At 36.4% G+C, this 26,823-nt stretch overlaps 2 protein-coding genes across 4 annotated transcripts in view; one reads left to right on the top strand and one right to left on the bottom strand.

The window, feature by feature from the left end:
• Positions 1-619: 619 nt before the first annotated feature.
• LOC118251110 (serine-rich adhesin for platelets-like) lies at positions 620-10,477 on the top strand. Its single transcript, XM_035552904.2, has 8 exons — positions 620-1,313; positions 2,858-2,944; positions 3,172-3,405; positions 5,235-5,257; positions 6,144-6,289; positions 7,134-7,219; positions 7,331-7,432; positions 8,220-10,477. The coding sequence occupies exons 1-8, from the start codon at positions 753-755 to the stop codon at positions 10,002-10,004; spliced, it is 3,024 nt and encodes a 1,007-aa protein (XP_035408797.1). The 5' UTR covers positions 620-752; the 3' UTR covers positions 10,005-10,477.
• Positions 10,478-12,062: 1,585 nt separating this feature from the next.
• DDX60 (DExD/H-box helicase 60) overlaps positions 12,063-26,823 on the bottom strand; it is a 43,258-nt gene continuing 28,497 nt past the window's right edge. The window contains exons 26-36 of one of the 3 annotated variants that reach the window (XM_050710494.1): positions 25,716-25,868; positions 25,021-25,125; positions 23,567-23,767; positions 22,343-22,447; positions 20,759-20,900; positions 20,054-20,175; positions 18,754-18,901; positions 16,427-16,569; positions 15,310-15,461; positions 13,880-13,942; positions 12,063-13,790 (exon numbers count right to left, since the gene is read on the bottom strand). In XM_050710494.1, the coding sequence (XP_050566451.1) occupies positions 13,691-13,790; positions 13,880-13,942; positions 15,310-15,461; positions 16,427-16,569; positions 18,754-18,901; positions 20,054-20,175; positions 20,759-20,900; positions 22,343-22,447; positions 23,567-23,767; positions 25,021-25,125; positions 25,716-25,868 (1,434 nt within the window). In that variant the 3' untranslated portion in view covers positions 12,063-13,690. The remainder of the gene's footprint in view (positions 13,791-13,879; positions 13,943-15,309; positions 15,462-16,426; positions 16,570-18,753; positions 18,902-20,053; positions 20,176-20,758; positions 20,901-22,342; positions 22,448-23,566; positions 23,768-25,020; positions 25,126-25,715; positions 25,869-26,823) is intronic. The other 2 variants (XM_035552625.2, XM_035552632.2) reach the window with 2 other exon arrangements.

The following is a 26,823-nucleotide window of genomic DNA, read 5'->3' as shown; positions in this document are numbered from 1 at the left end:
AATACTGACTTTAGGCTACAAAACTGCCGACTTACAATAAATTTGAAATTTCAGTTGGGTCCCTCTTGAGTTGACAGAACTCAAAATTTTTGAAGTAGAAAATTGTTGAGCCAGAACTCTAGGTGGAAAGGACCTAGGAGGAAAGTTAACAAAGTCCTAGAACAAGACAGAGATGTACACTATGCCTATATGTTATCACTCCAAGGTTATACTATGGTTTTGCCCTAAACTTAAGTTACACTTTGGTTTTGGAACTGTAGTCGCAGGTAGTTAATAACAGTCATGTCTCACCGCTGCGGAGCTCTAACACCGCTTTAACTCCGTATACTTGCAGGGAGGAGTAGGAACACCTCACAAGTGCCAACCTCTCCCTCACGCGGTGTGCCCCGCACACCGGCCTCCCCCCAGCGCCCACAGCCGGGGTCCGCTGAGGAGAGCGCCCACAAAATGGCGGCGGCGGCGCTAGGGCCCGCCAGGCGCCACGGCTCCCTCCGCCCCGCCCACGGCTACCCACCGGCGCCGCGCCCCGTTCTGATTGGAAGCGAGCCTTGTCAATCTCTCGCGACCGCCAAGCGCCACCGAGTCTCTCGGTGTCCCGCCCCCCCGCCGCTGCCGGGTTCCATTTTCCTGCCGGCTGGAGGCAGCGGCCGGAGCTCGGGGAGGGTGGGACCCGGCTGCCGCGGCCGGCGCGGGGCTGGGGGGAGCGGGGCGGGCCCGGCCCGGGGCGGCGGAGCCCAGTCCTGCCGCCGCAGATGGAGGCCAGCCTGACGTGCGCCGTGTGCCTGTCCCTCTTCGAGGAGCCGGTGACGCTGCCGCTCTGCTCGCACAACTTCTGCCGGGGCTGCGTGCTCGAGTGCCTGGCCTCGGCGCAGCACCAGCAGCGGGGGCAGGGGCCGGGGCAGGGCCAGGGCCAGGCCCGGCTCTCCCGGGGCGGGCCGGGGCCGGGACCGGGACCGGGCCCAGGCCCAGGCCCAGGGCCGGGAGGTGGCGGTGGGGGCCGGGTGCCGTGCCCGCTGTGCAGGAAGCTCAGCCCGCTGCCCCGTGGCGGCGCGGCCGCGCTGCCCGTCAACACCACGCTGGCGGAGGTGGTGAAGCTCTACCGCTCCGGCGCGGCCGGGGAGCCCGAGCAGGGCCAGGGGCCGGGGCAGAGCCCGCTGGCGCTGAGGGGCACCTGCCAGAAGCACCCGGGCCGGCTGGTGCAGCTCTACTGCCGCATGTGCCGCCGCGCCGGGTGCGGGCAGTGCGTGTCTGAGGAGCACCAAGGCATCTTCCACTCCGTCAACCTCATAGACACGGTGTTCCAGGAGGAGAAAGTAAGCGCTCGGCTCTGCTCGGGGCCCCGGCTGCGGGACACCAGGCAGCTCCCTTGCTTAGAATACCTTGGCACTTGGGACTCCTTTGTGCGTGTATAGAGGCTGACAGTCTGTGCTGGAAAAAAACGCACTCATGCCAAGAGCTTATGGTATGCCTGGATCCAGTTTTTCAGGCTTCTGCAAGATGCTAGCTCTGTTTAAAGAAAACAAAAAAACCCACACCCACAGATAGTTCCTTCATAGGCTTTCTGAGCTGACGTGTCTATTGGGGGTAATAGGTAATAATTACACATCTAGAAATAGATGGTTTAGGTAACTAATAATAAAAGTAAAACCAAAATGCACTTATGTTTACATGAAAACAACTGCCTGGCCTGTTTGTTTGTAGTGGCAGCAACAGTTGTGATTTTTGCCAAGGTAACCAGCATTATTGTAGAGTGAGCCATCCTTGCCATATGCAAGTTGGGTAACTGAAACAGAATCACAAGACGGTGATGAAGAGTGATAGGTGTAGGGGCTGTCATGGCTTAGAAAATAAGCCCCACGTTATTTGAAGCCACTGTTTTAATTTTTTTTTTTTTATCTTCAACCTAATTCTTTACTGGCCAGGGCTAGAACTGGAAAAGAAAAAAGTAGTTTACCTTTTCAAGAAAGGTAGGAAGTTAAGGTTTGTTGTTGACGCATTGCTTCATGTATAGGTAATGAACTAGTTGGAAACAATGGTGTGGAAGGTGATGTAGAACATGTAGGACTTACTGTCACTAACTAGAGACTTCAAGGTAGTAGTGTAGTAGATTTTTCTGTTTGCTGTAAATAATCACTTGCTTAGAAACACTTCTTAGTTTTATAAGGCATATGTTTTCATGGAGACCATATCAGTGGAAAGGGATGGTTTGGTTGTTAGAAGTTGAAGAACAGCACTGACTGTCCATTAAGCTATGAGTTGTTTTTGCACTAATTTCCTTCCTGTTCCTCTTTCCAATCACCAATTGCCTGTCATTCAGGAAACAAGGGAAAAAGAGTCTTTGCACAACAGTTTTTGTGTAAGATTTAGTGATAATATAGTGTGGTAAGGAAGGAAAAAAACAGCGGTAATGTTGGTTAAAACAAGAATAACGTTGTTATGGTTAGCTTTCTATTTGTTTATTAAAACATTTTTATTTTTTTGAGACATTAAAAAGACTGTATCATACACGTGCTTATCAAGCAGGAACAAATGCAGCATTGAAACAAATTGTGATAGTTGTATGTGTTTTTTAAAAAAGAAAAAAAAAAGCTGAGGGAAACAGTGTTTTAGCTATAAAGTAACTCTATAGCCATTGTAGCATTTGTATTGTAGATGAGCCTAAAGCCATTACTTTGAGAAAGAGAGAAATATCAAAAGCAAGTTTGTCTGCTGTTCCAGGGAAGCGTTAAATGTTATCAAATGTTTTGAATGACTGTTTTTGTTGATATGTTGTACCCCATGCTGTGGTTCTAGACAACCACTGAAATGTATTTATGGAGTTGTTAAAGTCATCCTAAGCATTTCAATTGTCTTACAGTTAACCTTCTTCAGTAGTCTGAAAAAAATGAGAATAATAAATGAGAAGCTGATGAATGAAGTCTCAAGTCATCCAAATGATACTGATGTGAGTTACACATGCTGACTTTTTTGTAAATTTATATCTATCTATACATATATAGATATAAAAAACTTGATAACACCAACTTGATTCTCATAATAGGTTAATTACAACAATAGAGTACGCTGGTACTTTGTATGGTATAGACATGTCCTAACTTAGTTTAAAAAAATAAGAGTCTATGTAGACACTGCTGCTTGCATCGTCATGTTTTTGTATTCTCATGCTTCTAGATGGTGGTGAATAGTGAAACAGATGTAATTGCACTGGAATTTGGAGAAATTTTCAGAACTCTGGAAATGAAGAAGCAGCAATTGATAGAAGATCTTGAAAATCAAAGAAGTAAAAAAGAGAAGGAGTTTCAGATTTGGAAGAAGATGAAGGAAACTCACAAGAAAACCATTGAGAATTTTTTGAAGGATTGTGAAAAGCTTGTACATGAATGTGACCCTCAGCGTTTCCTGGAGGTAATGGCCTTTCTGTTACTGCTTGAGATCAGTTGTGTAATGAAGCTCCGATGTCATATAGAGCCCGATACTTTATTCAGCGTGATAACGAATGGATTGCGACAAATTCAACAAATAGAAAAATAAGAGCCAAAATTATTTGTCACTTTACCCTCTTTTAAAACAGTGCTTTTCATTTTAGAGAAGCCTGACAATCTTTCTTTACAGTTTAGATATTTAGTGAATTCAGTAGACACTATTTTCTTCACGTGATTAAAGCTGATGAAATTAGTATTGGCTGTTTAGCTGTTGATGTAACACTTACTGTGTTGTGCTACCAGCTATGAAAGTCAGCTGCCTTGATGCTGGATAGGGAGTTATTTGTTAGTACTGCCACCAACCTTCTCTCATGTTTATATGCTTTTTTCATGTTTATTTTTAAATGCTCTGTGTATTAAGCACTTTAATTGCATCTGTAAATTTGAAGATACCAAAAAAAGCTTTTTGGTGAGAGGTTAGAGCCAGATCTGGTAAGTTGTCTGTGCTGCATGGTGGAATACTATGTTGGGATACCTGAAGTAAGATGACTGTATAGATTCTAAAACCTGCTGTAATCTTTGCACGGAGCTATGCAGCCTATTCAAAGCTACCTCAAGTACTTCTGATATACTTCTGACATACACTATATATTGAGTAGTATATATGTTTCTATAAAAGATGCTGTAAGTCTTCCTCGTAGTGTTTAAGGGAACTGGAGAGGAAAAACTGAGAGTGATGATAGAGGAGCTCAAGACACAAGCCTACATCCTCATTTTTACCTAAGGTAGCGGAGACCTTTTCATCTAGTTTTAAACTAGCTAGTTGATTTATGTCCAGTGCTGTGCTGCAACTGAATGGTATTTAGGCAGATAGTAAATAGAAGGGGGCAAAGGACTTAAATGCTGAATTCTGTGCTTCCTGTAACTTCCAGCTTTATACCTGTCCTAAGAGACTACAGTACATTGCTTTTTTCTGCAATGTTTGGTTTTGTTTTGTTTTTCTGTCTTGAGATAAATGAGAAGTTTAAGAAGTACTTTGTTTCATTAAGTTTCTGCTAACAACTAGTTAAGGAAAACCTGAGTTTTGGGTAGAAGCCACCCCTGTTTATGGAAGAAGTGTTCTGACCCAGCAATTAGTAGGCTTTCTTAAGCTTAACACCTTTCTTCCTCTCCTCTATAGCAGTACACAGCTGATTTCAGTAAGGTGGTTTTTGTTGTTGTTTTTAACAACATTATTCTAACCTCACCAGGCTTTTATATGGAAGCAGCTAGTTTATAATCCAGTCAGTTTTTTCATTACACATTCTCAGGGAACTGTCGCTTGAGTCCAATACAGTGGATTTCATATTGCTATGATATGACTGCTTTAAAACTAAAACATAAATTTCTTTACTCTTAGCGTAATAACATCTTAAAAGTAAATAGCAGAGGTTCCTCTCACCAGGCACAAAATATTCTCTTACCTGAGTATTCACAAGTATCTGAAATGGATTAGGTAACCACATAGGTCATGATTTGTTTTACTGGAATACTTCAATTTGGCTTAAAGAATTTTTTCTTCCTTAGTGCGCAGTTTAGAATAAATCGTGGGCCCAGACTTACCTTTGTCATGTGTTTGGCTGCTCTTTTTTTGTTATTGTTTTTGGATCTTCATAGGCTTATCTTCTATGGCTCTGTGAAGTTAAGATGGGGAGTTTAATCTCTCAAGTATTTTGGTAAAGTGGTGATTTTTTTTTGAGAGAGTTGGAGGAAAGCTCTACAAATGTATTTCCAAATATATATGTATCTTACGAATTCTTGTTTTATTTATAGGTGGCCTGTGGCTTGAATGCAAGGTATATGTATTTCTTTTCATGCTTTCATAGTTCTCTTGTGTAATTTTAAGATTTAAAAACTAAGAAAGTAGTTACTTTGTATATGGTCAATTATATCAACTTAAAATGAAAGTAGTGTTTAGTAATAAGCTAAAATGCTTTCAGATTTTTGGATGCTCTGTATTCCAAATTTTAGGAAATGTGTCTATTTCAGTGAGGGATTAGCTGTGATTAGAGATAAACCAGTCTTTTGAATTGTCTCTCTGACAAAAACTGAGTATAGGAATTCAACATGTGGTAATTGTGTATTTTTTCAGTATCTTATTTAAACTCAGAACACTGAAGCATATCTGGAACTTTCACAGTTTTCCTGTATAGCTCTTTAAGAGTGTCTATGGAGATTCTGCAGTGTCTTCATTTTGTGTTTGCAGTGCACATACCCTGAATATTTTTCTCTAAAGATTCTTAATTACACTTATTGCTTATGTGATGACTTTTTAAGCAGAAGTTAAGTGGGAGTGTTGAAGTGGAGTTCTTGAAAATATTTTGTAGCTCACACTAACATTAGCAATGTTCTCTGAGAAGTGAGTGTAACTTAGATTCAGGTATAATATGTTAATAGTTCATAATCTTTTTGCTGAACTCCTTTTTTCAGCTTTTTTTTTCAGAAAAAGAAGCACTATTTCAGTTTTCATTGTGCATGAAACCTAATTCAAATGATTAGTCAAGTAGTAAGTTTTAAGAAAAAAGTCTAGGAAACTCAACATTTTACTGAAGACTTGAACTTTTTCTAATTTCTGTTTTACAATTTTTTGTTTGCTTTTGTATTAAGCAGCTGTAATTTTGTTGTTGGCTTGTAAGCCTTAAGAGAAAGGTGTTTAGGTCTGTTCGTTGTTTCATTTTCAAGGATGAAGACTCAGCTTGACCTGATGAGTATAGCAGCCAGCTATGAAAAACCACCAGAGTATACTCAGAAGAAAATGGATATCAAACCTGTGGTTAATGAAATCTTGGCTTTGAAGTTAGTGCCAGTTAATGTGGACATGGCTAAAGGTAGGGGAAAAGGACTTAAGGGACAAGATTCAGGATGTCATTCTAGTAACCTGCAACTTGTGGTACTGATTGCTTATAAGCACTCAGTACAGCAAGAGTATTCAAAAGTTCAGAAAACTTATGAGTAAATTAATGCAAGGTAAATTCACCGAGGATTTACTACATTTTGTGAAGGCGCTTTCTCCAGAAAGTCCCTTGTTCATGGTTTTGGAAGCTGAGGGAAGCATTATTTTTCCTTTTTGCAACCAGTCTGGCCAGTGTTAGAAACGTATTGTTGAACTAGAAGATTGAATGCTGTGATTAAATGCTTTTACGCGCGCACACACTTTTACCCCATGTATGTTTTACATGAGGGCAGGTGTCTTCAGGCATTTAGAAAAGCTTGTAAGCAGGCCTCTTGCTTTATATCGCATAAGTTTAGCCAAATACTGTGTCCTACTTAAGACGATATACTTTAGTTCTTAATTGGAGTCTGTTTAGATTCAAAGGAACTTTTCAGGATGTAAACACAGGAATAAAATAATCATATGGCTCATCGTAGCACAGGTTTCCTGCTTTTTTGGTGTTTTTCCTTTTTTTTTTTTTTGTAACATAACTCCACTACTAAGTGCCTGTAGTACCCTTCAGGATTGTGACTGCAGCCTACATTTCATTTTCTGTTATTCCTTAAGTTTTGAGAATATTTATTTTAACAGCATAAAGTTCATATTAAAGCAGTATTTTGTTGATTTAGAAAAAATTATTTTTTTTTTAGTTGTAACCATTTTATCTTGAAAATGACTACGTTATTTCCCATACATAATATGCTCTCCAACTGTTTTCTTTTTTCTTGTCTTTCTAATAGACCTACCTTCTGGAGGAAATCAGAACTCAACGAAAAATACTATAAAGCAATGGCAGGACCAGAAGAATATATCCAAAATGTTTATTGTAAGTTGTTGACTATGTAGCTACAACTCAGCATTTTTTGCTGTTGCTGTTTTGTCCTATCAAAAAAAAAAAAAAAAAGGAATATAATGTCTGCTGCAAAACATTTTTCAGCCAGTCGCAGGACAAGAGGAAGCACTGACAGACGGTGGCAGGATCTGTACTCGCTTAATGTCAATATCAGAGATGTCAGCCTTTCAAAATATGAGTCATGAGGTATGATTGAACATCTGTTTTAAGTATGACTTAAGTTACTATTTGTTATGACACAACTTTCTACATATGCTTTTATACTGTCTTATTTAGGTGTTTTGGTGTCTTTTTTTTCTTTTTTTAGTAGACAGCTACCTGTCTATTTCTGGAATGCAAATCTGACTACGCTAGTAAAGCTGCCATTTTTCTCAGTTAAAAGCAGTTACATGTGGTGGGTGGCTGAGTGAATATTGTTCTTTACAGGAAGAATCTTGTTACGGTTAGTGAAGCGTGGCTGGCAGTGAATCACATAACGCATGTTGTGAGAATGCTGATGGCAGATGGTTAAGTTGCTTAGGTCCTTTGAATATAGAAGTATTTCTGTTATTTTGGAGAATGTTTTCTAGTCCCATTGCAAACACAACTTATAAGGTTAAGTATATCCAGTGAAATACTAAATTAGTTTTTGAAAGGTTCTTTTTCATAACATTTTGAGAATTTTTCAATGTCAAGGCTGGTGTGTTTAGCTATTCTTTGTTTTGTAAGTCACTTTAAATACAGCTTTTCCCATTTGCTACTATTGCAATGCATGCTTTGTCATCAGGGCTCTATATATATCTCATTCAACTGTTTTTAAAGAATTTCTTCCATAACTTGCTCTGTTGCCATTTATCTAGCAGCCAAAGAAAAATACAACATAAATGCATATTATAGAATATACAATAAATTTTCTTTAATTGTAAGAGTTTTATAACCTCTGAATTCACAAATGCTCTATTTGGCTTAACTGGATTCTTTCCTATAACTGTAGGAGCTACGTTATAAATACTACATGGAACGTCAGAAACTCGCTGATGAGTTCAAGACACAAACTTTACCTGCAAATAAGAAGCATAAATTTGTGGCTGCTGAGGCTTTGAAGGATAAGTCCTCAGGAATTCCTTCTGTATCTTTACCTACCACAGCAAATAACACAAATAGAGTGAATATGGGAATCCTGCAAAAAGAAGGTGGTTTTAATGAGTTAAACTTTTTTGGAACCAGTAATCATAGGATCCCATCCACCACTACTAACTTTTCTGAAAAAAATGGTAACTTAAGCTTAGTTCATGAGAGAGGTTCTGAGGAAACAACCACTCCAGCCCTATCAGAAAACTCTAAAGATTTATTAATTAGAGAAAAAATGCCAATGCAGTCATCAGCAGTTACTGTTTCGAATGGAATGGACACAAATTCTAGCATTTTGGGAGGCTTAAAACCAGCAGCATCAGTAGCTGTTACTGTTTCAAATTCAGAATTTTTAGATGTTTCTGCAGAGAGACCTTCTGCTTCACCATTTGCTTTTGGTGCATGTAGCAACTCACTACCCAAATTTATTAAAAATGCAGCTACATTTTCTTTTAAAAAGGAAGACAGTAAATACATTTTCCCTAAATTTTATCTAGGGAAATGTGATCGTGAAGCTAAAACAGATAACCAGGATGAAAGCAAATTTGGAAAACATAGTTCTGTAACTAAAACCACAGTTTCTGATGCTTCAAACAGTTGTAATGTAGAATCAGCAGAAAATCAGAAAATGTTTTTTTCATTTCCCTTTAGCAATTCAGAAAGAAATTGTTCTGCAGTATCAGGAGTCAGCAATTCATCCACAATTTTATCATTATCCTCATTTTTTAACCAACCTGAGAAGCCAGCTGACCAAAATATATTATCTCACATGGTAGAAAATGCATTTTCTCCAAAGAAAACTGTAGAAAATGATGTGCTGAAACCATCTGTCTCAGTGGAGCAAAAAGCTAATGCATCAGAATCCATCACAACTGCACCTTGCAGTACTTCAGAAACCGGCATTGCAGCTGGGGTGGATGATGTCTCAGAGTCTCCCCTTCTCCCCAGCACGTGTGTATTTTCCTTCAAAAATAACTGTTTTCAGTTGCCATCACCAGTATTTTCATTTGGAAGTATTGTTAAAAATACAGCTGATTCACTGACTTCCTCCTCCGTTTTTTTGTCTAGCAATGGTACTGAAAAAAGTGAACAAGAGAAGATGAAATCTCTTGACAAAACACCTCTAAATCTAGTAAAGTCTCCAGAGTGTGCAGAGACTGCGTCTAGACACAGTCACCCGAAAGATGAAGGTTCTTTTCCAATGGACTCATCTAAGAAAACAGAAAGTGCAGAAATACTTGCTGATAGTAATTCTTCTTGTAGTCCACCTTTATGTTCAGCTGTCCTTCCTGTTAAAGATGAGAATACCTCATCCACTCACCTTACTATTACTTCAACACAACGGGAAGTAAAGGTAAAACATCAAGAAAGTATTGCTGAAAACAACTGTTCTATTCCTGGGAGGGAAGATGAACTTGAGTCCAGAATGCTTCAGAATGCAGCTTGTTCTGCTCCTGGGACATGCAATGATTCGGTTTCAAGAGCTTCTGTACTTACAGTAAATGAGTCTGGAGGAATGCTGAGTGATAGTGATTCTGACGCTGAAGAGCTAAGTCAAACATCTGTGTCTAGTGATACCAGCAGCGTATCAGAATATTTTTCTGTTGCAGAAGACAAGATACCTACTAGAAGAAAATCAGAGGCATGAAGAGAGGGTGAAATAGAACACAACTATGTTTAAGTAAGACAGAATTAAATAAACACTACAGCGAGGATACTTGTGATTTTACAACTTTGTACTGTATGAATCTTGCAATTTAAGGTATCTGATAGAAACATACTTGATTATCAGCAAGTACCATATACTAAAGTAATTTTTGTAGCACAATCCAAACAAAAAATGAAGTCTCTAACAAGACATTTTCAGTTAAATATGACCACACATCTTACATCATTAACGAAGACCTACCAGGAAGTGCCACTGGCGTATGTGTGGGTGGTAGGAGGGTTAAGTGTCCCAGAAGGCAGGCACAGTGAAACCTCAGCAACATGAAGCAGAATGTTGCTGCTTTAGTACAACAGCACTTGCACTAGGGTTGTGTCAGTAAGAGAGTATCGACAATATCGTTCTGGTAAGCATGGAAGATGAGCCATGGTGAAAATAAAGGACATTACTGAAAATCTTCTTTGAGCTCCCTTTGTCTGTATTCTTCTCCTGTGCTGTATTTAAAGGATATTTAAGTTACAACTCCTAGTTTAATTTCGTTTAAACACTTGAAATTGAAAATGACAGCAATGTTCTTGGTATACAAGGTAGAAGGGTATCAGCTACACTTCTGAAATGCTATATTTACAAAAAGTAACTCAGTTAATTTTCAGTTCCTTTTGGCAGCAATTTGGGAATTGGTGAACAAATATGAACTTGCAGTTTTGATGAAAGCATTATGAGAATATGGCTTTTAAAACAAGAAAATGTCCTTCAGAATTTGTGTAATAACAGGAAAAAAGGAAAATTGTACTTCCAACTATAAGTATTAATTATCCAGAACTCATTGAATTTTTAGTTTCTAGAATACAACATAAAGTGAAGATAAAAAATGCTGTCTTTTCTAATTTATTCACCTTTCTGTTGCATCCAACAGATAGATGTACTTTAGGTACTAGAATATGCAGATGCTAACGCTATTTCAGATTAAAGGTCTTTTTCATTTAGTGTTCACTTTCCAGGAAAACTGGTGCCAGATCTTAAATAAATCCTGTGTTAGGCAGATATCATAAGTTCTGAAGCAGAATGCATAATAATCGCTTTGAGATTCTTCAGTGGTAACTAAGTAGTCACGTTGTACCTCAGAGAGAAATATTACTTAAATCTTTCAAAGCTTACTCATACACTTACTGTGACAAAATACTTCAAAATAATAATTTGTTCAGGAAACCTTGACCTAATTCTAATTTGATTTGTGCTAAATTTTTGGCCTTAGTGTCTCTGTCAGGGCATTCCTTTATTAAATATGCTGCAAAATAGTTTCTAGAACTCACCTACCTGCCCATGGTGCCTGTATTACAGTAAGTTAGAAGTCAAAATTTCTCGTTAGTTTTACAGTTTATGTTCATCCTGAAAGTCTTACTGGTTTTTCGTTTTTCTCTGAAGATTTGTCTTATTTTTATCATTCCTGTCATTTTTTTGAATGCAGAGGAAATAAGCGTTAAAAAGGTATTAAATTAATGGAAGGTCAAGCCTGAGTGTGATGGTAATGGCATCATAGATGGCTCTCACTTCAATGAAAATGGGAGCAATGGAACAAATTTAAGACAGATCAGCACCTATAAAAACTTGTTGCCAGAACGCTGTAATTCAGAAAATGTTTTGTGTTACACTGACACAAAAAAAAAAAGGCACACTAATATTTTAGGGTTATTTAGAAACCCTGATGAGTGTTTAAAATTTTTGTTGTATCTTGTTTTCATTTATATTTACAGTGTTTCATGAGGTTTCTAAATTTAAGCTAGATACTTTTAGTGAATAGACATTGTTATAAAATCATAAAGCAAATAAACAGATGGCGATGCACTTTTTTCAACAGCAGAAATTGTTAGTGTGCAGTTTCAATACAGTCCTAGGACTACTTTTCAGGCATGGCAAGTTGTAGTCTAAAGTGACAGATTATACCTTAGCATGTAGCATTTCTGGAGGGGGTCACAGTACAATATTTTGTATTGACATTTTAGAATAGGTCACAGTAAAATTACAGTCTGCTCAGATATTAAATCAGTAGACTTAGCAATTTTCAGATATTTTCACAAGTTGATTCCTTAGTTTTGATGTGATCATGTTTAGATTTAGTCCTTTTTCACTTTTAGTTCCTTAGTAAAAGTCATAAAAGGAGTGAAGTGCTTTTTACATACACTATTAAAAGTGAAATGAATATCGTTGAATATCACACAATGAATTGTGTGATAACTAGAAAGACTACTTCCTCGGGAAGCATGAACATGGTAAGGTCTAAATTAAGTCACTTCTACACTAGTTGTGCAAGATGGGTGTCTATAGACTAAATGTCTATATAGGGCGGGATTTGCCAGATAGTAAAGAACAAATGGAATAAATTTTATTTTCCACACAGAGTTAAAACAGTATCTTCTACCACTACGTTCTATTTTAATCCTAACTTTATTTCACACATCTAAAAAAAGAAAAAGTTTCATCTGTTGATGTTAGCTCGGCAGCCCTACCTAACTACGTATGCTTTTTTTTTTTTTTTTTCCACTGCATCTCTCAGCAACACATTGTACTTGAGTAGTTTAATGCTGTTCACAGAGATTTCAAGTCAAAAAATTTCATTTGTGATCAGTTGATGAGCACCAGAGCTAATTCAAAGCAAGGGAATTCTGCATTGACTTTAATGCATGTTTTACTTATTATCAATAGAAAATAACTTTACCCACTTTCTTGATTGTCATAAAGGTGTTTGGCTATGAGGAATGCTGTCAAAGCCCGATTTTCCTGGGTTATCTAAACATTGTGTTTGTGTGTGCGTGTATATATATATTTAGACTACAGGTAGACAAATGTGTGGTTAGACTGAAGAATTGTCAATGTATGAAAACACTACTACTTTACTTTTTCAGAAGAAAAAACAAGGAAATAGAAAACATTTTAGTGTTGCAAGGAATTTTGACAAGTACTACACTAAGGTGTAGCCTTCGGTCTTTCTAATTCAAGGCTACAATAGGTGAAAAATGAGGCAATTCTATGTATGGTTGCAACATTTTATTAAGCAAACTTCATTTTGATACAAACCTTCTTTACACTTAAAGTTTTGTAGGCTAAAACTGCAGAATGAGTTAAGAGCTTTCATAAAAGTTCATGAAGGTGCTACATAATAAAACAGCAACCTTGAAAAATAATTAGAACAATTAACTTGATTTTAATTGCTGAAGTAATGAGTTGAAAGTTTCTAATGCTGTCTTATACAATGTTGTCCTATATACAATTAGTCTCTGAGATTCTTTGATTATATTTGCTAAGTATATTTGAGAACTGTCTTAACATAAATCACTTCTTGAAAAAAAAATCTGAAATAGAAAAATGTACAATTATCTACTTTTGCAATCTATTAAAAACAATTAGTTTATATTACAACAGCTGAAATATTAACATATCAAGATTTTGTATAGTAAACTTTGTATTACTAATAGTGGGTATTACTGAGGTTTTATTTTGAAACATATTTGAGAAGTCAGTCACTTCCTAATTTAAAAGGCAGCTAATCATATGTGTGGTAAGAGTATTATGTACTGCTGGTTTTCAGGTCTGTGGGTTTGTTTGTTTTTGGTGGTGGTATCTTGTTTTGCAGTTAACGTACTCTTGATTATCCAGATTAGCCAAAAGACCTAGACTGCAGCCAGTTTTTTGTGGTAGTTTTCTCCTAGTTTTTGAAATGCCAGTAGAACGTTATCATTTGGATCATCACACAGTTCACTCAGTGATACTCTGTTAAAAAAAAAAAAAGAAAAAAAAGGCATTATTTCATTTTATTTTTTAAAGATATTTAATATTAAAGAAGCAGATGATGATCATACCCTATAGACTTAATGATGAGTGAAAAATCCTTGAGCAGGTAGTAAGCTTCTCCTTCATTTAACCTAAAAAATAAAAAATAAAAAACGGTGATGGTACTGTTTAACTGTTAATAAAGCTTGCCATGCAGGCTGTGTAAGGATGCAAAGAGCATATTCCATGGCCTCAAACTCTGATAAGACTAGGGATTACCGTAGAATAACTAAAAGCTTAGAATGTAATTAATAATGCTGTGGAGATACAGGTTTCTGTAATTATGTTAAACTTACATGACTCATGATTTTTATTTGGAAAAGAAATGTGTTAATACTGCTAACATAGTTTCAGCTCTTTGAATAACTAAACTGTCACAAGCTAAACAGGAAGGCTGCACTTCATATGAAATTGCTGGCTAAATGGAGTCGGAGACATAGGAGAGTAGTTTTCTACAGATAGCTAAGATCCTGTACTTTGCAAAGACAATGTGTAATTAGTGGGCTGCAGCTTAATAAATCTCAATTCCAAGTAATTAAGAATACCACTAATTTTTAAGACATAAAATTGCAGTCAGTATTGTATTGAAAATAAGGAGCGTATTTCCTTGTGTCTTGACAATGTAGCATTCACGTCAAACTTTGCTATTTTACTAAGAACTACCACCTGCTTTAGGAAACCTGCTTTGGCAGGGGGGTTGGACAAATGATCTCGAGGTCCCTTCCAAGCCCTACAATTCTGTGATTCTGTGAACAGTTCACGGAATGTATATTCTAATTGTTTACACCAGATTCTTCTTTGAAGTGCTTACAAAAAAGCAGATATAAAATTGTCCCATCCCCCTCGGGGAGCAGAAAGAGGTGGTATTTTGTTACTCGCATATAAAAGTGCTATAGAGCACGAAGGTAAAATAAAGATACTTGATAGAGTAGTGGGGAGAGCGAGCTTGTGACTGATCTTTTGGGAGCTGAGGTTGGGAATAAAACTCTTGTGAATGGCTTGATTAAGAAGGCCAAGCTAAAAGTTTTATAAAGAGAAGAGGCAAATAAAATGGACAAGATTATGCAAAGAGATGCACCTGCCAAATGAGATGGGTTGTCATTGTTATCACTTTTTTTTTGAGTTTGTATTTTTGAAGCAATAAGCAACAAGAAGTAGGTTGACCAAACTGTGGCACAATCTCAAAATAATCTGTCACTGAAGTCAAGACTTCACATTTACAGTACTGTTTTGAAAATCCAGCTTATGCTTTGTAGCCATTGCCACGGGACTTTAATGCAGTATATGTTTTGCACTCATTATGACATTCAATTTTAATCATATTTAACATATGGTTAATTCAATCCCTACATTCTGGAGGGAGAAGGCTTTAAAGACAAAAAGATGTGCTCATGTACCATCATGTACCATATGGAAAACAATGCTGCTATTTAGCTATACTAAAGCTGGTAGTAACTACCAGTTATCGGTTGTCAAGGCAGTCAAGGAACCATGCTTATAGAAGTCCAGTGCATATGCATTGAGTGGCATACGTCGTCCTTGATTATCATACTTCTTCAAGTAAAGCAGAGGGCAGTTTTTGACATTAACTCCAAGGGAATGTAACACAGCCTAAAAAGAAAAAGGAGAAAAAAAGTGCTGAGTAACTATTGTGTTTTTGTTGCTACATCTGTTGTGTTAAAACTTGCAGCTTCAGTCACACAGCTGACAAGTTCCATACTTCTAATACTGGGCCACTCAAAAACTCTGCACAAGTAGACGTAGGCTGTAGACACAAGATAATTTGCTGAAGTGGCTTATGCTGCTCTAGGATGCTCCACAAATAATTTAACTAGGCCACTTGTTTACCCATGAGTTTTAGACGAAGACTTCTCTGTATGTACAGGTCATGTATTCAGACCCTCCTGCTGATACTTTGAATGTATCAAGCTTACGCATAGCACATTTTAAGAGTGAAACTGAATTTCAAATTCCCAGTTTTAGTAACTTGATTTTTTCTAATTATGATCCTAATTATCCGTTATGCGGTAACGCGCCAATGCTACAAAACCCATGTAGAAGGTAACAGCGAAATGCAAGCTAACAGTAAACATACCGATTTCTATTACTGTTTACCTAATTCACGTTAGATAACAATCATTGAACTCCGAGTAAAGAAGGAAATTATCAATGCAATAATGCATACCTTTACTAGGATCCTTGAGACTACTGTGTGATTGACTTAAAAAAATAAGTGAAGAAAAGCAATCTGTGAATATGGTTTGAAGCTATTTAGCTTCAAATTAATAATTCAAATAATTTTAGAGTAATTTACCTGAGAGCCAAAAGGAACCAACCAGAGTCTTGCAAGAAAGCAAACTATTTATGGATTTTTCTTCTACATTTACCTATTCTGTGTTTTGCATTGTGATAATTTGGTGCTACTCAGTGCTGTTTCTTTTTTGAGACTTTTCAAACTGTATCTCCTAAAGAGAAACACTTAGTATACTGTCTTCATGTCAGACAGAGGCAAGAAGATTGTAGTAAATATTTTTATTAGACTAATAAATTTCTACCCCCCATGAAAAGTAACTTACTTTATTAACATTCTCTGCATAAAATAGATCATCATCAACCATTCCAGATAAACACGCAAAAGGTGAGATAGCAGATATGCGTTTGGTGTTGTCCATCAAATAAGATGCTAGTTCAGAGCCATGCCATTTTTTAGATGTAAAATCTAGATGGGAAGATTGAAACACAACATAAGCTATAATGCAGACACGTGCTGCCTTCCCGCAATGAATTTTGGAAGAGAAATTTTCAGTGTGGTAGACAACAACAGGAAATACAGTTAATCTAAACTTAAATCCTTCATGATAGATGTTTTTCTTCTGTTAAGAGCTTTTAAGTGACTGATCACAGTATACAGGCAAAAGCTTACTAGCAGTGAATATAATGAAGTCTAAACCCCTTTGTAACTTAAACCTTTTTCCTCAACTCAGCCATAGGCAAAATAGCTAACACCATACACAGCTGTGCCAAAAACAATGGAATGTTAGTATTAGAAGACTTACTTTATATCCTGCATTGAAGAACAGTTTTTTCAACCTGTATTCACAGGTCTTAATACAGACCCATAATAGATTTTACTGCTATCTTCTGGATTACCAGCCAATGTTTTCCATGAAGCATGGCGATCTAAAGAATGTGTACTCAACTGAGGCCACGTTCGGGCTTAACAAGCACTCTGCTTTATGCAACCCAGTACAAATTTGTGTTTACAAGAGAATGGCATTTCAGCTGGCTTGTGGTCTGCCTATACTATCAATCGATGGGTGTAGAAGATCTGGCTGGTTTTTTTTTTTTGAATGTATTTCTAGGTGTTTTTGTTTGTTTTCCTAAGTAAAAACTTATTCTTTCTTTCCAAGTTGTTAGCAATATTTTTAATCCTTACACTGCAACAATTTCTGTTTTGTATGATGTTAAGTATGCTGTAGCTACACTCTGTGATTCATAAAAAAATCACTGCAATTTTGCATATTTTTTTCACAGCCTCACCCCAAAGTTGGTGCAAGTCCAAAGGTCTCTTCCAGCATTTGTTTGATCTTGCATCTCTTTTTCTGTGAATCTAATGCAATGTATTTCTTTCTTTCAAAACAGTTTAAAAAATGAGGAGAATACAACCAAGCCTGAATGTTATATCTTTCATTTTAATATGAAACTTTACCATTAAATTAGAGGAGGAAAGTCAATTTCCATGGTTCACATCCTGGATAAAATTAGCACTTGTAATACTAAGATATATAAAGGAATTTGTATCCTGAAAATGCAAGGCAGTCCACATACTTATACTTTCCTCTTGATTTGGAACACCATCATTCTGTGATTTACAGCTTTTAATTTTCTATTTTTTTCAGAAAATGTATCAAGGTGTGGGGTCTCTCTATTGTTAAAATAAGCAATCTTAAGTTGAATATAAAAAAGCAAGGTTTTGCTATACTGTTGCTTACATGATACCATCATGCAGCACTTACCTGTGCTGTCTATTGCAGAACAAAGCACAAAAATGGAAAACTCCTATTTACCATCCTAAGCTATGTAGTACTCAGTCTTCTGTATAGTACTCTGTCTTGTTTTTGGATTTACCTTGTTTATGTGGTAGCTTGTAAGATAACTTAGCTTTTTTCTTTTTTCGAACTAACAAAATCACTGTACCAAGGTAGGAAAAAAGGAGGAATAAATAGAGTTATCTGCTATATTTTAACTGCTTCCTTACTGAACAAATATGTTTGAAGTTGCGTTATTTTCAGAGGATGTAGGCAATAGTGGTATATTGCATTGCTTTTACATCTTCTGTCCAGGAAGTAACTATACATAACAGTTACATATTTTTCTCCCAGTGAAAATCCATGTCGCTTGGTAATTTTATACTAATGTCTTTTCATACCGCTCTGGTCATTGGACAGCATCTATTGGCATAAGTAACTTAATTGATTTAACACATGGTACAATGTTCTTTAACTGTTAATTCAATCTTAAGGCTGTTCAGATGTTGAAAATCTAACCTTTGTAAGACTGAAAGCAATTCACATATCACAGGCATCTACAAATATCTTCATTATTATATTTAAAAAGGCTTTTATTAAAAAAATTAGTTTTAAAAAGAACTTTAAATTATTTTAAAAGAATTCCCCTTATTTCCACTATAAATTCATAAAAGAATACCAACTAAAGTGATCCTTTTCCTGTACGCAACTTCTATATTATATACAACATTTGTAAAACAAAAGTAAAATCGAAACTCTCTCTTTATTAACGTCTGAATTCACTTTTTTTCCTTTACCAAAAAAAAAAAAAAACTTTCCTAATATACTCAATTTCATAAATGATTATGCTTCCCACCCTACCCCCTACTTCCTACCTGTCTTTGACAGTGGAAGTCTGTATTCTTGTTTCATATCTGCCAGTTTGGCAGTTGTCAGAAGAAAATGAGCAAAATTTTCCTCAACTTTGGTGTTGTACTCATTTACAGCTTCTGCAAAGTCTTCTGGCAGATCTTCTAGGAAGACCTGAAATAACATGCAGTTTATTGTTTAATTTGGGTAATTTCTCCACAAGTGTAAGTTCTACATGGGTGCATACATAAGATATTAGTACACAGACAGGGCAGTAGTAGAAAGAAGACTACAGCTCCAAATTTAACCCAATTTGTCAGACTGCCTGACTGAATTCTGATTCATGGATCTTAAAGAAAGATGAACATCAATTTCATGCAGAAAAAGACATGGAAAACAAAAAGTATAAAATTCCTAGAATTTTTACTCACAGAGTACTCAGCTTTATTATTTAATGATTAGTTAGCTAAAAGGGGACTTTTGGAGTGCTGCCTTTCCCAGCTCTCATTTTGTATATCTCAGTGTTGAAAAGGTTCCCTGACAACATGACAGACCCTGATACTTTGCTGCCATTAGCCACAGCAGTCCAGTAATCCCTCTTATGTGACTGGCCACTTTTCAGAAATTAGTGACATTTTTCTTGGAACGCTTCCTGGAAACTGGACAAAAAAGCATCTTCAGATGGAAAAAAATTTCCTTTCTTCCAGCCACAGCTGTGTCTGCCAAAGCTTTAAGGGTTTGCATGAAAGAGACAATAGGAGTATGTTACAAGTGTTTCACTTTCTGCCCATACCCATGGTGGGTTAACTTAGTGCACAGCTAATATTAATGTTCATCTTAGCAATACTATCTTGCTGTTGGATAATGATAGCCCTAAGCCTACGGTGCCATGCACTGCAGAACATGCTGGTGTCCTTATGAGTCTTTAGTATTTGGCAGAAAAAGCTACAGCTCCTTAGAAAAAGACAAAATTCTATTAGAGTGAGGAAAAGAAAGTAAACTCCCATTTGGCAAAAAATATAGTTGGGTTGTATTGTATAAAGAGACACTGTGTTTTCCATAACTTTAGATTTTGAAATATGACAGTAAAACATCATCTCTAAGTAATTCTTGAATAATTCAGTACTTTTCATTTAACGTGACACACAATTGCTACTTCTATGGTTGTATCAAGGCTTCTTTGCCCTAATCCGGAAAGTAGGGCTAGCTGCTCACCCACCAGACTATTGTACATCCACAATGACAACACACTAGCCAACAAATTGAAACATAGTCATTAAGGTGGCACACAACGTAAGTTACAATAAAGACCAATCATTTCTCTACCTTGGACTGGTAAAATTTGTGTTTCAATGTCATTGAGCAGGCCGGAAGATACTTCTGCCCAAACAGATTTGCTAGAATAAGCACTAGCTTTTCCAGGACATCATCTGAAAAGTCATTTGAGTCTGTCAAAACAGTAGGCACATGGGTTAAGTATGAAAATTTACCAAAAACATTTTGCTTAAAATAACTTCCATTCAGGAGTTTCCCTCCCAGCTGCTATTGTCAAGAGAGTTTATAAGAACAGTATCCAACATAGTTTTGCATTTGTTTACACACTTCAGCTTGTCAGCACAAAATGAATTTTACTCATGTAATATGACATTAGCAGTAGTACTTTTGTTAACTTGTTGATATTCAGAGTGGTCATCCATCTTATTTACTACATGGCATTCAAATCTTGCTCTGGAGTCAGAATTATTAATTTTTCCAGATCAAATGGACTTTTCTATGTACAGCATTCTTTTTATCTCATAATTTTTCACAAACAGTACATTTAGGTTCATGGTATTAGTATTGCCATATGCGTGTTGGTTTTCTCAGACAAAATACAAGCACTTGCAGAGTGTGTATAGGCACAGACCAACGAGATAGAGATGAAGGCCAGCAAAAGGCAGCAGTAGCAGGAAGGCAGGCACCCAGAGAATTTTAGAACCATTGGGGTTACAGAGGCTGCCACAGACTTAAGATGCATGGCATATTATTTACCTTTCTTAATTGGCTGGCACAATTTGTGGAACAAACCTTTCACAAGAAAACTCACTAAGACAAAATTTGAAGGTTCATGATAGTGTAAGTGTGTCACAAGTCCAGCAAATCCCATGGGGTTACCTTCTTGATCCAAGTAGCTCTATTTAATTTAAAAGCAAAATAAGCTTAGTTGTGACAGATGAAATTGCATTTGACAAAAATATAAAATAGTGGCATTCAAAGGCATAGTCCTTCAACCCAATGCATAGGTACCTACTCAGTTCCCCATGAAAGCCAAAACTTTGTCATTACTGAAAAACAAGTCACCAACTATTTGAGAATTTCCATGGGAAATCTTCATCTCCTGGTGCAAAGCATAATTATTGACTTCATAGTTTTAGTGCCCATTTAGACCATGTTGCAAATCAAAGTGCATACGGTCACCAAAGAAAGATTTGATGCAACTTTCATTCGAAAAAGAAAATCCAAATGTTCAATGGGATAAAAGCACACAAGCAGTGATCTGTCAAATATGTTCTGCAGGATGTCCAGGTGCTGAAAGCCTTTATAGTTTCAAAAACAAAACAAACAAACAAACAAAAAAACAACACAGAAACAACAGGACAAACTCAGGTAATAAAACTCTATCAAAGGCTGTAAGTTCCATGACACCTGTCCTGGCAGAGAGCACTCTGCATCACACCCTGTAAGAAAGGAGGGAGTATCTAGATAACCATCACTCTCTATAGTTGCTTTTTTTAATACTCTTCCTTAAGAAAAATATTAGAGACAGCATATAAGGTACATCAGCCTGTTTTGACCAGTTCTTAAATTAACTGTAACTTTTTGAAAATATTACTAATCTCGCCCTTACACTGACTTGAAGATGGGATTTCTCTTCAATGGGATTGTCAGACTCCAGGTTTCACACATAAGGTTTTCACTCATCAGAGGCAGGGCAGAGCCACTGGGCTTCTAACTGGAAGCAATGCTGGGAAAACTGGACTCAGATGATTCTTAAATGTAATCATATTATTTATGCCTCTTCCTGTCTGTAGGCCTGGCCTATAAGCTAAAAAGGATGTTACGCACAAAAAAAAATCCAAAATGGTATCCATTAAATTGAAACTATTACAATGGAGAGATACACCACAAATTTTCAATTTTCCCTAGGAGCTATTTCCTAAATTTTTGTTAGAGGTATAATTTCCTCCCCGCGTTTTGGAAACTATGTTATTCTTAGTATATTTTAAACCTCTAACATTTCAAATCCATGTATATTTCAAATATCTGTATATGTAATATAAATGCACAACTCATTTTCCTAATCAATGTGTGATCATATAGACCATACCATGAGACTTTCCCAATTTATTGCATAAGTAGCTCAGAATTAACCCTGGACTTAAAGCACCTTAATTTAATCTGTTTCCTTAAATTTGTTTCCAGCAGAAATGGCCTATTTCTATGTAATATAAAAAACATGGTTCTTAAATGAAAGAGAACACAAACAGGAGTTCTTAACATGTTTTCAGAATCTGCACATTTCAGATAAGCAAACCTGTATTTACAGACAAACATCCAGAATGAGTTAAAACATACCTCTTTGATAAGAAACTGCAAGGAAAACATAAAATAAATTTTTAATATTTCAGCATGTCTTTCGTTTTTGAAAGTCATCAGTGAGTGCTTCAACACTGACAATGCCTGATCAAACAAACAAAAAAGAAAAAAAAAATTAGAAATGCAAGGGAACGTCTGTATTGTAACAAGCAAACAAATTCAAAATCCAGCTTTTATGCTTTATTTTATCAATCACTTTTCAGACTAGAAATGTCAGGTTGGAGGTACTGTTGGATTTTTGTTATTTATTTATTTAAATTGAATGCCTAATTCTTGGAAGTGCTTGTGAAAATGTCCATTCTGTCTGTCAGGTATATGTTAATTTTCTAAACTTATGCTGAGGTTTGTAAAGCTGATTACATGAAATTCATATACAGATCTATAGGAAAAGGATTTAAATATAAGCTTGCATCATTAAATTAAAACCATTAAATTTGCATCATTAAACTAACCATTAAATGATTCCTTACACTTTAATACCATTTTAAATATTTAACACAGTTTACCAATTTATTATCTTAAAAAGTTGACTGCGCTTATGTCTGAATTCCTTGAGTCCTTAAAAATGTCTATATGCTGGAATGGATCTAGAGAAACAGATCAGCTGGATGTAAGAGTTTCTGAACAATTACAAGGGGAGATCTCTGAGAAGTTTGTAATCATAATCATGGACTGTTTACTTAATTTACTTAAGTCACTACATTAAATGGCAAGAATAACAATTTTTGATTCCAGAGATGATGGATTTCATGCTGATGGATTGTGCGCTGATTTCAACAAGTGAGTAATACGTGGCATTTTCACTTTGTTTCAACTGAGATAGGAATTCATAGCTCCCTCTTCTCTACAGAAAGATATGTTCACATCTTTTCCTCAAATAAAGCTGAAATTTTAAATATGGGAAGATTTTGTGATTCTCCAAGTTAATGCAAAAATTGTATACAAGAGTCAGAGTAAAAATACCTTCCTGATAGTAGCATTCTGTTGGATAATAATATTTATTGCAAAGAATAAATGCATGAAAATGGACAGTGCAATACATTAGAGAAGATGTTACAGGTACTAGATACAGAATAGGAGTGTATGAGATTTCATTTGGAGACAGATTGCTTAGTTTTGAAATGCATAACTCATGTTAAGGAGATATTGTTCAATTAAACCGAGTAAGAATTAATTAAATTATACTTTGAAAAAATATTAAACCTTTGCACTGGCATCTGCTTTGTCATCAGCCTTCGCAGACAACAGCATGAGTCTCAGTATTAAGGTAATAGTCAGAGGAAATTGGCCTTTCAGTTGAGGTACATTTGATTTGATAAGTCTTTCAACTTTGGGCAGTGGTATATCATAGAAGAACACATTTCCAATCATATCATGTCCCCGTCTTCCAGCACGTCCTGACATCTAAGAATAAAATCTTTGTATTATTATTAAAATAACAACATTATTAAAATTTTGGATAAAATACACCTAAGTTGTATATACTGCTACCATCTACACAATCTTAATAAGGTATTTATGCAAAATTATTCAAGTAATGTGTGCAAAAATGTGCTGTATTTAAGATATAGCTGGTTTAAAGTGTTTTTTTTTTTCTTTTACCTTATTTTCATGAACTCGCACATTTGTTACAGGACCTAAACATTGGAAAGGATACTTACGGTCTCATACATCTTTTTAATATTTGTATTTCTTCAAGGTAATTTATACTTCATTTAAAACCTATATATCAGCTTCATTTTCAAGTTACATTTAGCTTTGAATTATTTCTAGAGCAGAGGGAGCTTCAGCATGAATGCAGAGCAGAGAATATGAGTAAGAGCACAGGGAAGTTACCTAAAGGTGCATTCCCTCGCTTGGATCATCCCTTCTTCATCAGGTTTGTTGTGCCAGACCTGTACTGGTACTTTCCCCTCGTACCAGACAACATGACAAAGCTGCAGTCATATCATTGATGTACAGTAGAAGGGAGATGCACATAGGTCTCATTGCTGCACAAATCCACTCGCTCTCTGACTTTGAGAGCTACCTGCCAGGTGACGCTATTAGCAGCATCTGGCTAACACAGTCCTGAGCCAGAGGCAAGTACTTTATTAAAATACAGGTTTGAAAAGAAGCAGAAAAGCAGGGAACAGAGGCTAATGAAGAGTCTAACGTTTCTCAGCCTACCCAGTAAATTGTCACATGACTTGAGGCATTCTGTGTTACTGCGTTTGCACACAGTACCACATTGCATTCCACAACAGAATTAACTCAAATTAACTCAAAGGTCCTAATTAATCTAGTCAGCAATCTTTCTTCTCTTTGCTACATCCCCACTGAATGTTCTTACATATTTTTCACATGTGCAAAAAATGTCTAGAACAAAGGACTTCTCTCTAATGACTCTCATAACTGAAAACCAAGTCTATGCCACTCAGTGAGCAATTGCAATATTTTCAATGCTGAAACAGGTCTTGACTATGCACGTTGTTTGTGGGTTGTCAGTTCTGAAACATCAGTAAAATCACACTAGCTAAAATTATTATTGTCACCAAAGTAAACAGCTAAAACTCAGAACACATCCAGAAGTATATGTAAAAGACACTTTTCTGAATTTGTGTGATGCCAGCTACTTTGTGCTTGTAATAGAAACTGCAAGCATTCTATTTCCATACCTGTCTGTAGTTCAGTGCATCCAAAAAGACAGAATCATCAGCAAAGACAACAGATTTACATGGCATGTTGATTCCTAGAGCAAGTGTTGAAGTAGCTGTGACGACCTATAAAGTATCGAACAAGAGTATTTCTATGAGAAATGGCAATACCAAATTTTGAAAAACCTATAATATCCAGCTTATATCAACAGGAATTTTACTATTATTTTTCATAGGACTAAAATTTAATCTGACTAATTTAACAGAGCTATGATAATACATGAATTTCACTGTGTAAACATAGTTATTATATACGTATATAAAGTTAGAAACTTCTATATCTTGAAAGTTTATACCACATCTTTTATGAAGAACAAATGGAAATAATATTCTATCAAAAGAGTACAAAGTATCATGGTCCTATACAGTTCAGTTCACTAAAACACTTTTAGTTGTTTCAGGTCAACATCTTTTAACTGTTCAGATGCTAATCTGAAGGACAGCAACTCTTAGTTAGAAATTAAGTTCTACAGCTATCAATTCACTTAGTTCATTTTATTAATTTGAAAACCTTTATGTCAACATTTCAAGAATGAGCATGATAAAGTAAATGCAATATATTCTACCACTGATGAAAGGTACACTAGACATTTTAAATTACATGTATAGAGAAAATGAAAGGAAAAAGAAAGAAGAACTGATCCTGATTTTTCAACCTTGATATATCCCAGTCTGAAAAGCATCTCCACTGCTTGTCTCTGCTTTATGGCCATAGATCCATGATGATACCCAATGCCCCTCCGTGCCAGCATTTCCTGAAGGTAACCCTTTCTCTCAAACCTAAGTCGATAAAAAATCTTCTTCAAAGTCTACAAATAAAAAAGAAATGTTAAGTATTAACCACAACCAGGTATTGTCAATGAAAACAGAATAAAAGTTCCAAGTGCTACAGAGAAACATATCTGTTTAAGATCTTCAGTAAACTTGAAGCTCGAAGTACATAACTAGATGTATACCATCAGTAGCTTCATTATGTCCACAAATCCAGGCACTTCGGTATATTTTTATACGCTATCACTTTTTTTCACTTTTACAAAAAATGCCATTACACAGTCCCAATCTTCAAATCATGCAGCTAGTTGCAACCAGACACAGCAAATTTACGTGTCCTTAATTTTTCTACTCAACACATGGCTTTATGACCATGTACACCATGCCACTACCTCTGAACAAATTGCAAAGTAGCTATGGGAAGATTATACTCTTTTGCTTTTGTTTGTCATGCCCCCTTGGTACCATTTCACCACACAGTTATGAGCTTCCCTTTCCCAAATTCAGAAATAGCACTAAAGTAAGCTTCTTCAGCATTTTCTGAACTTCACCCAGTAGCTAAATGCCATCTGTTCCAAAAGTCCAAACTACTTCACTGTTTTTACCCATGTGCACCTGTGGGAAAGCAATACTCTTTTGATGCTGGCTGACAAAAGTCTAAAAATGACATTGGGTTCCCAAGTTCCCAGGATAGGAATCGTGAGAATTTTCACATCTGGTCCCAATACACAACATTTACCTCTCCTTCTAGAGATGTAACAATAAGCACAAAGAATTACCAAGACACTTCAAATTTTTGAACATCATTTCTCTGAATTAAAAAGTATGTATCACAATTACTTTTTTTTTTTTTTTTTTTAAATTTAAACAAAAGCCATGGAGAGACAGCTATGTGAACCGGAGTCATTTTCAGGAACTTTAGACCAAAGGGGATCAAGGCCCATTCACCCACTATTGATGGAAACTACATCATATAGTCTCCTTCATAAATTA

Source organism: Cygnus atratus, chromosome 4, assembly GCF_013377495.2.
Source record: "Cygnus atratus isolate AKBS03 ecotype Queensland, Australia chromosome 4, CAtr_DNAZoo_HiC_assembly, whole genome shotgun sequence".
NCBI lineage: Eukaryota > Metazoa > Chordata > Aves > Anseriformes > Anatidae > Cygnus > Cygnus atratus.
The sequence above is the reverse complement of the archived record's forward strand: the minus strand, read 5'-3'. Positions and strand labels throughout refer to the sequence as shown.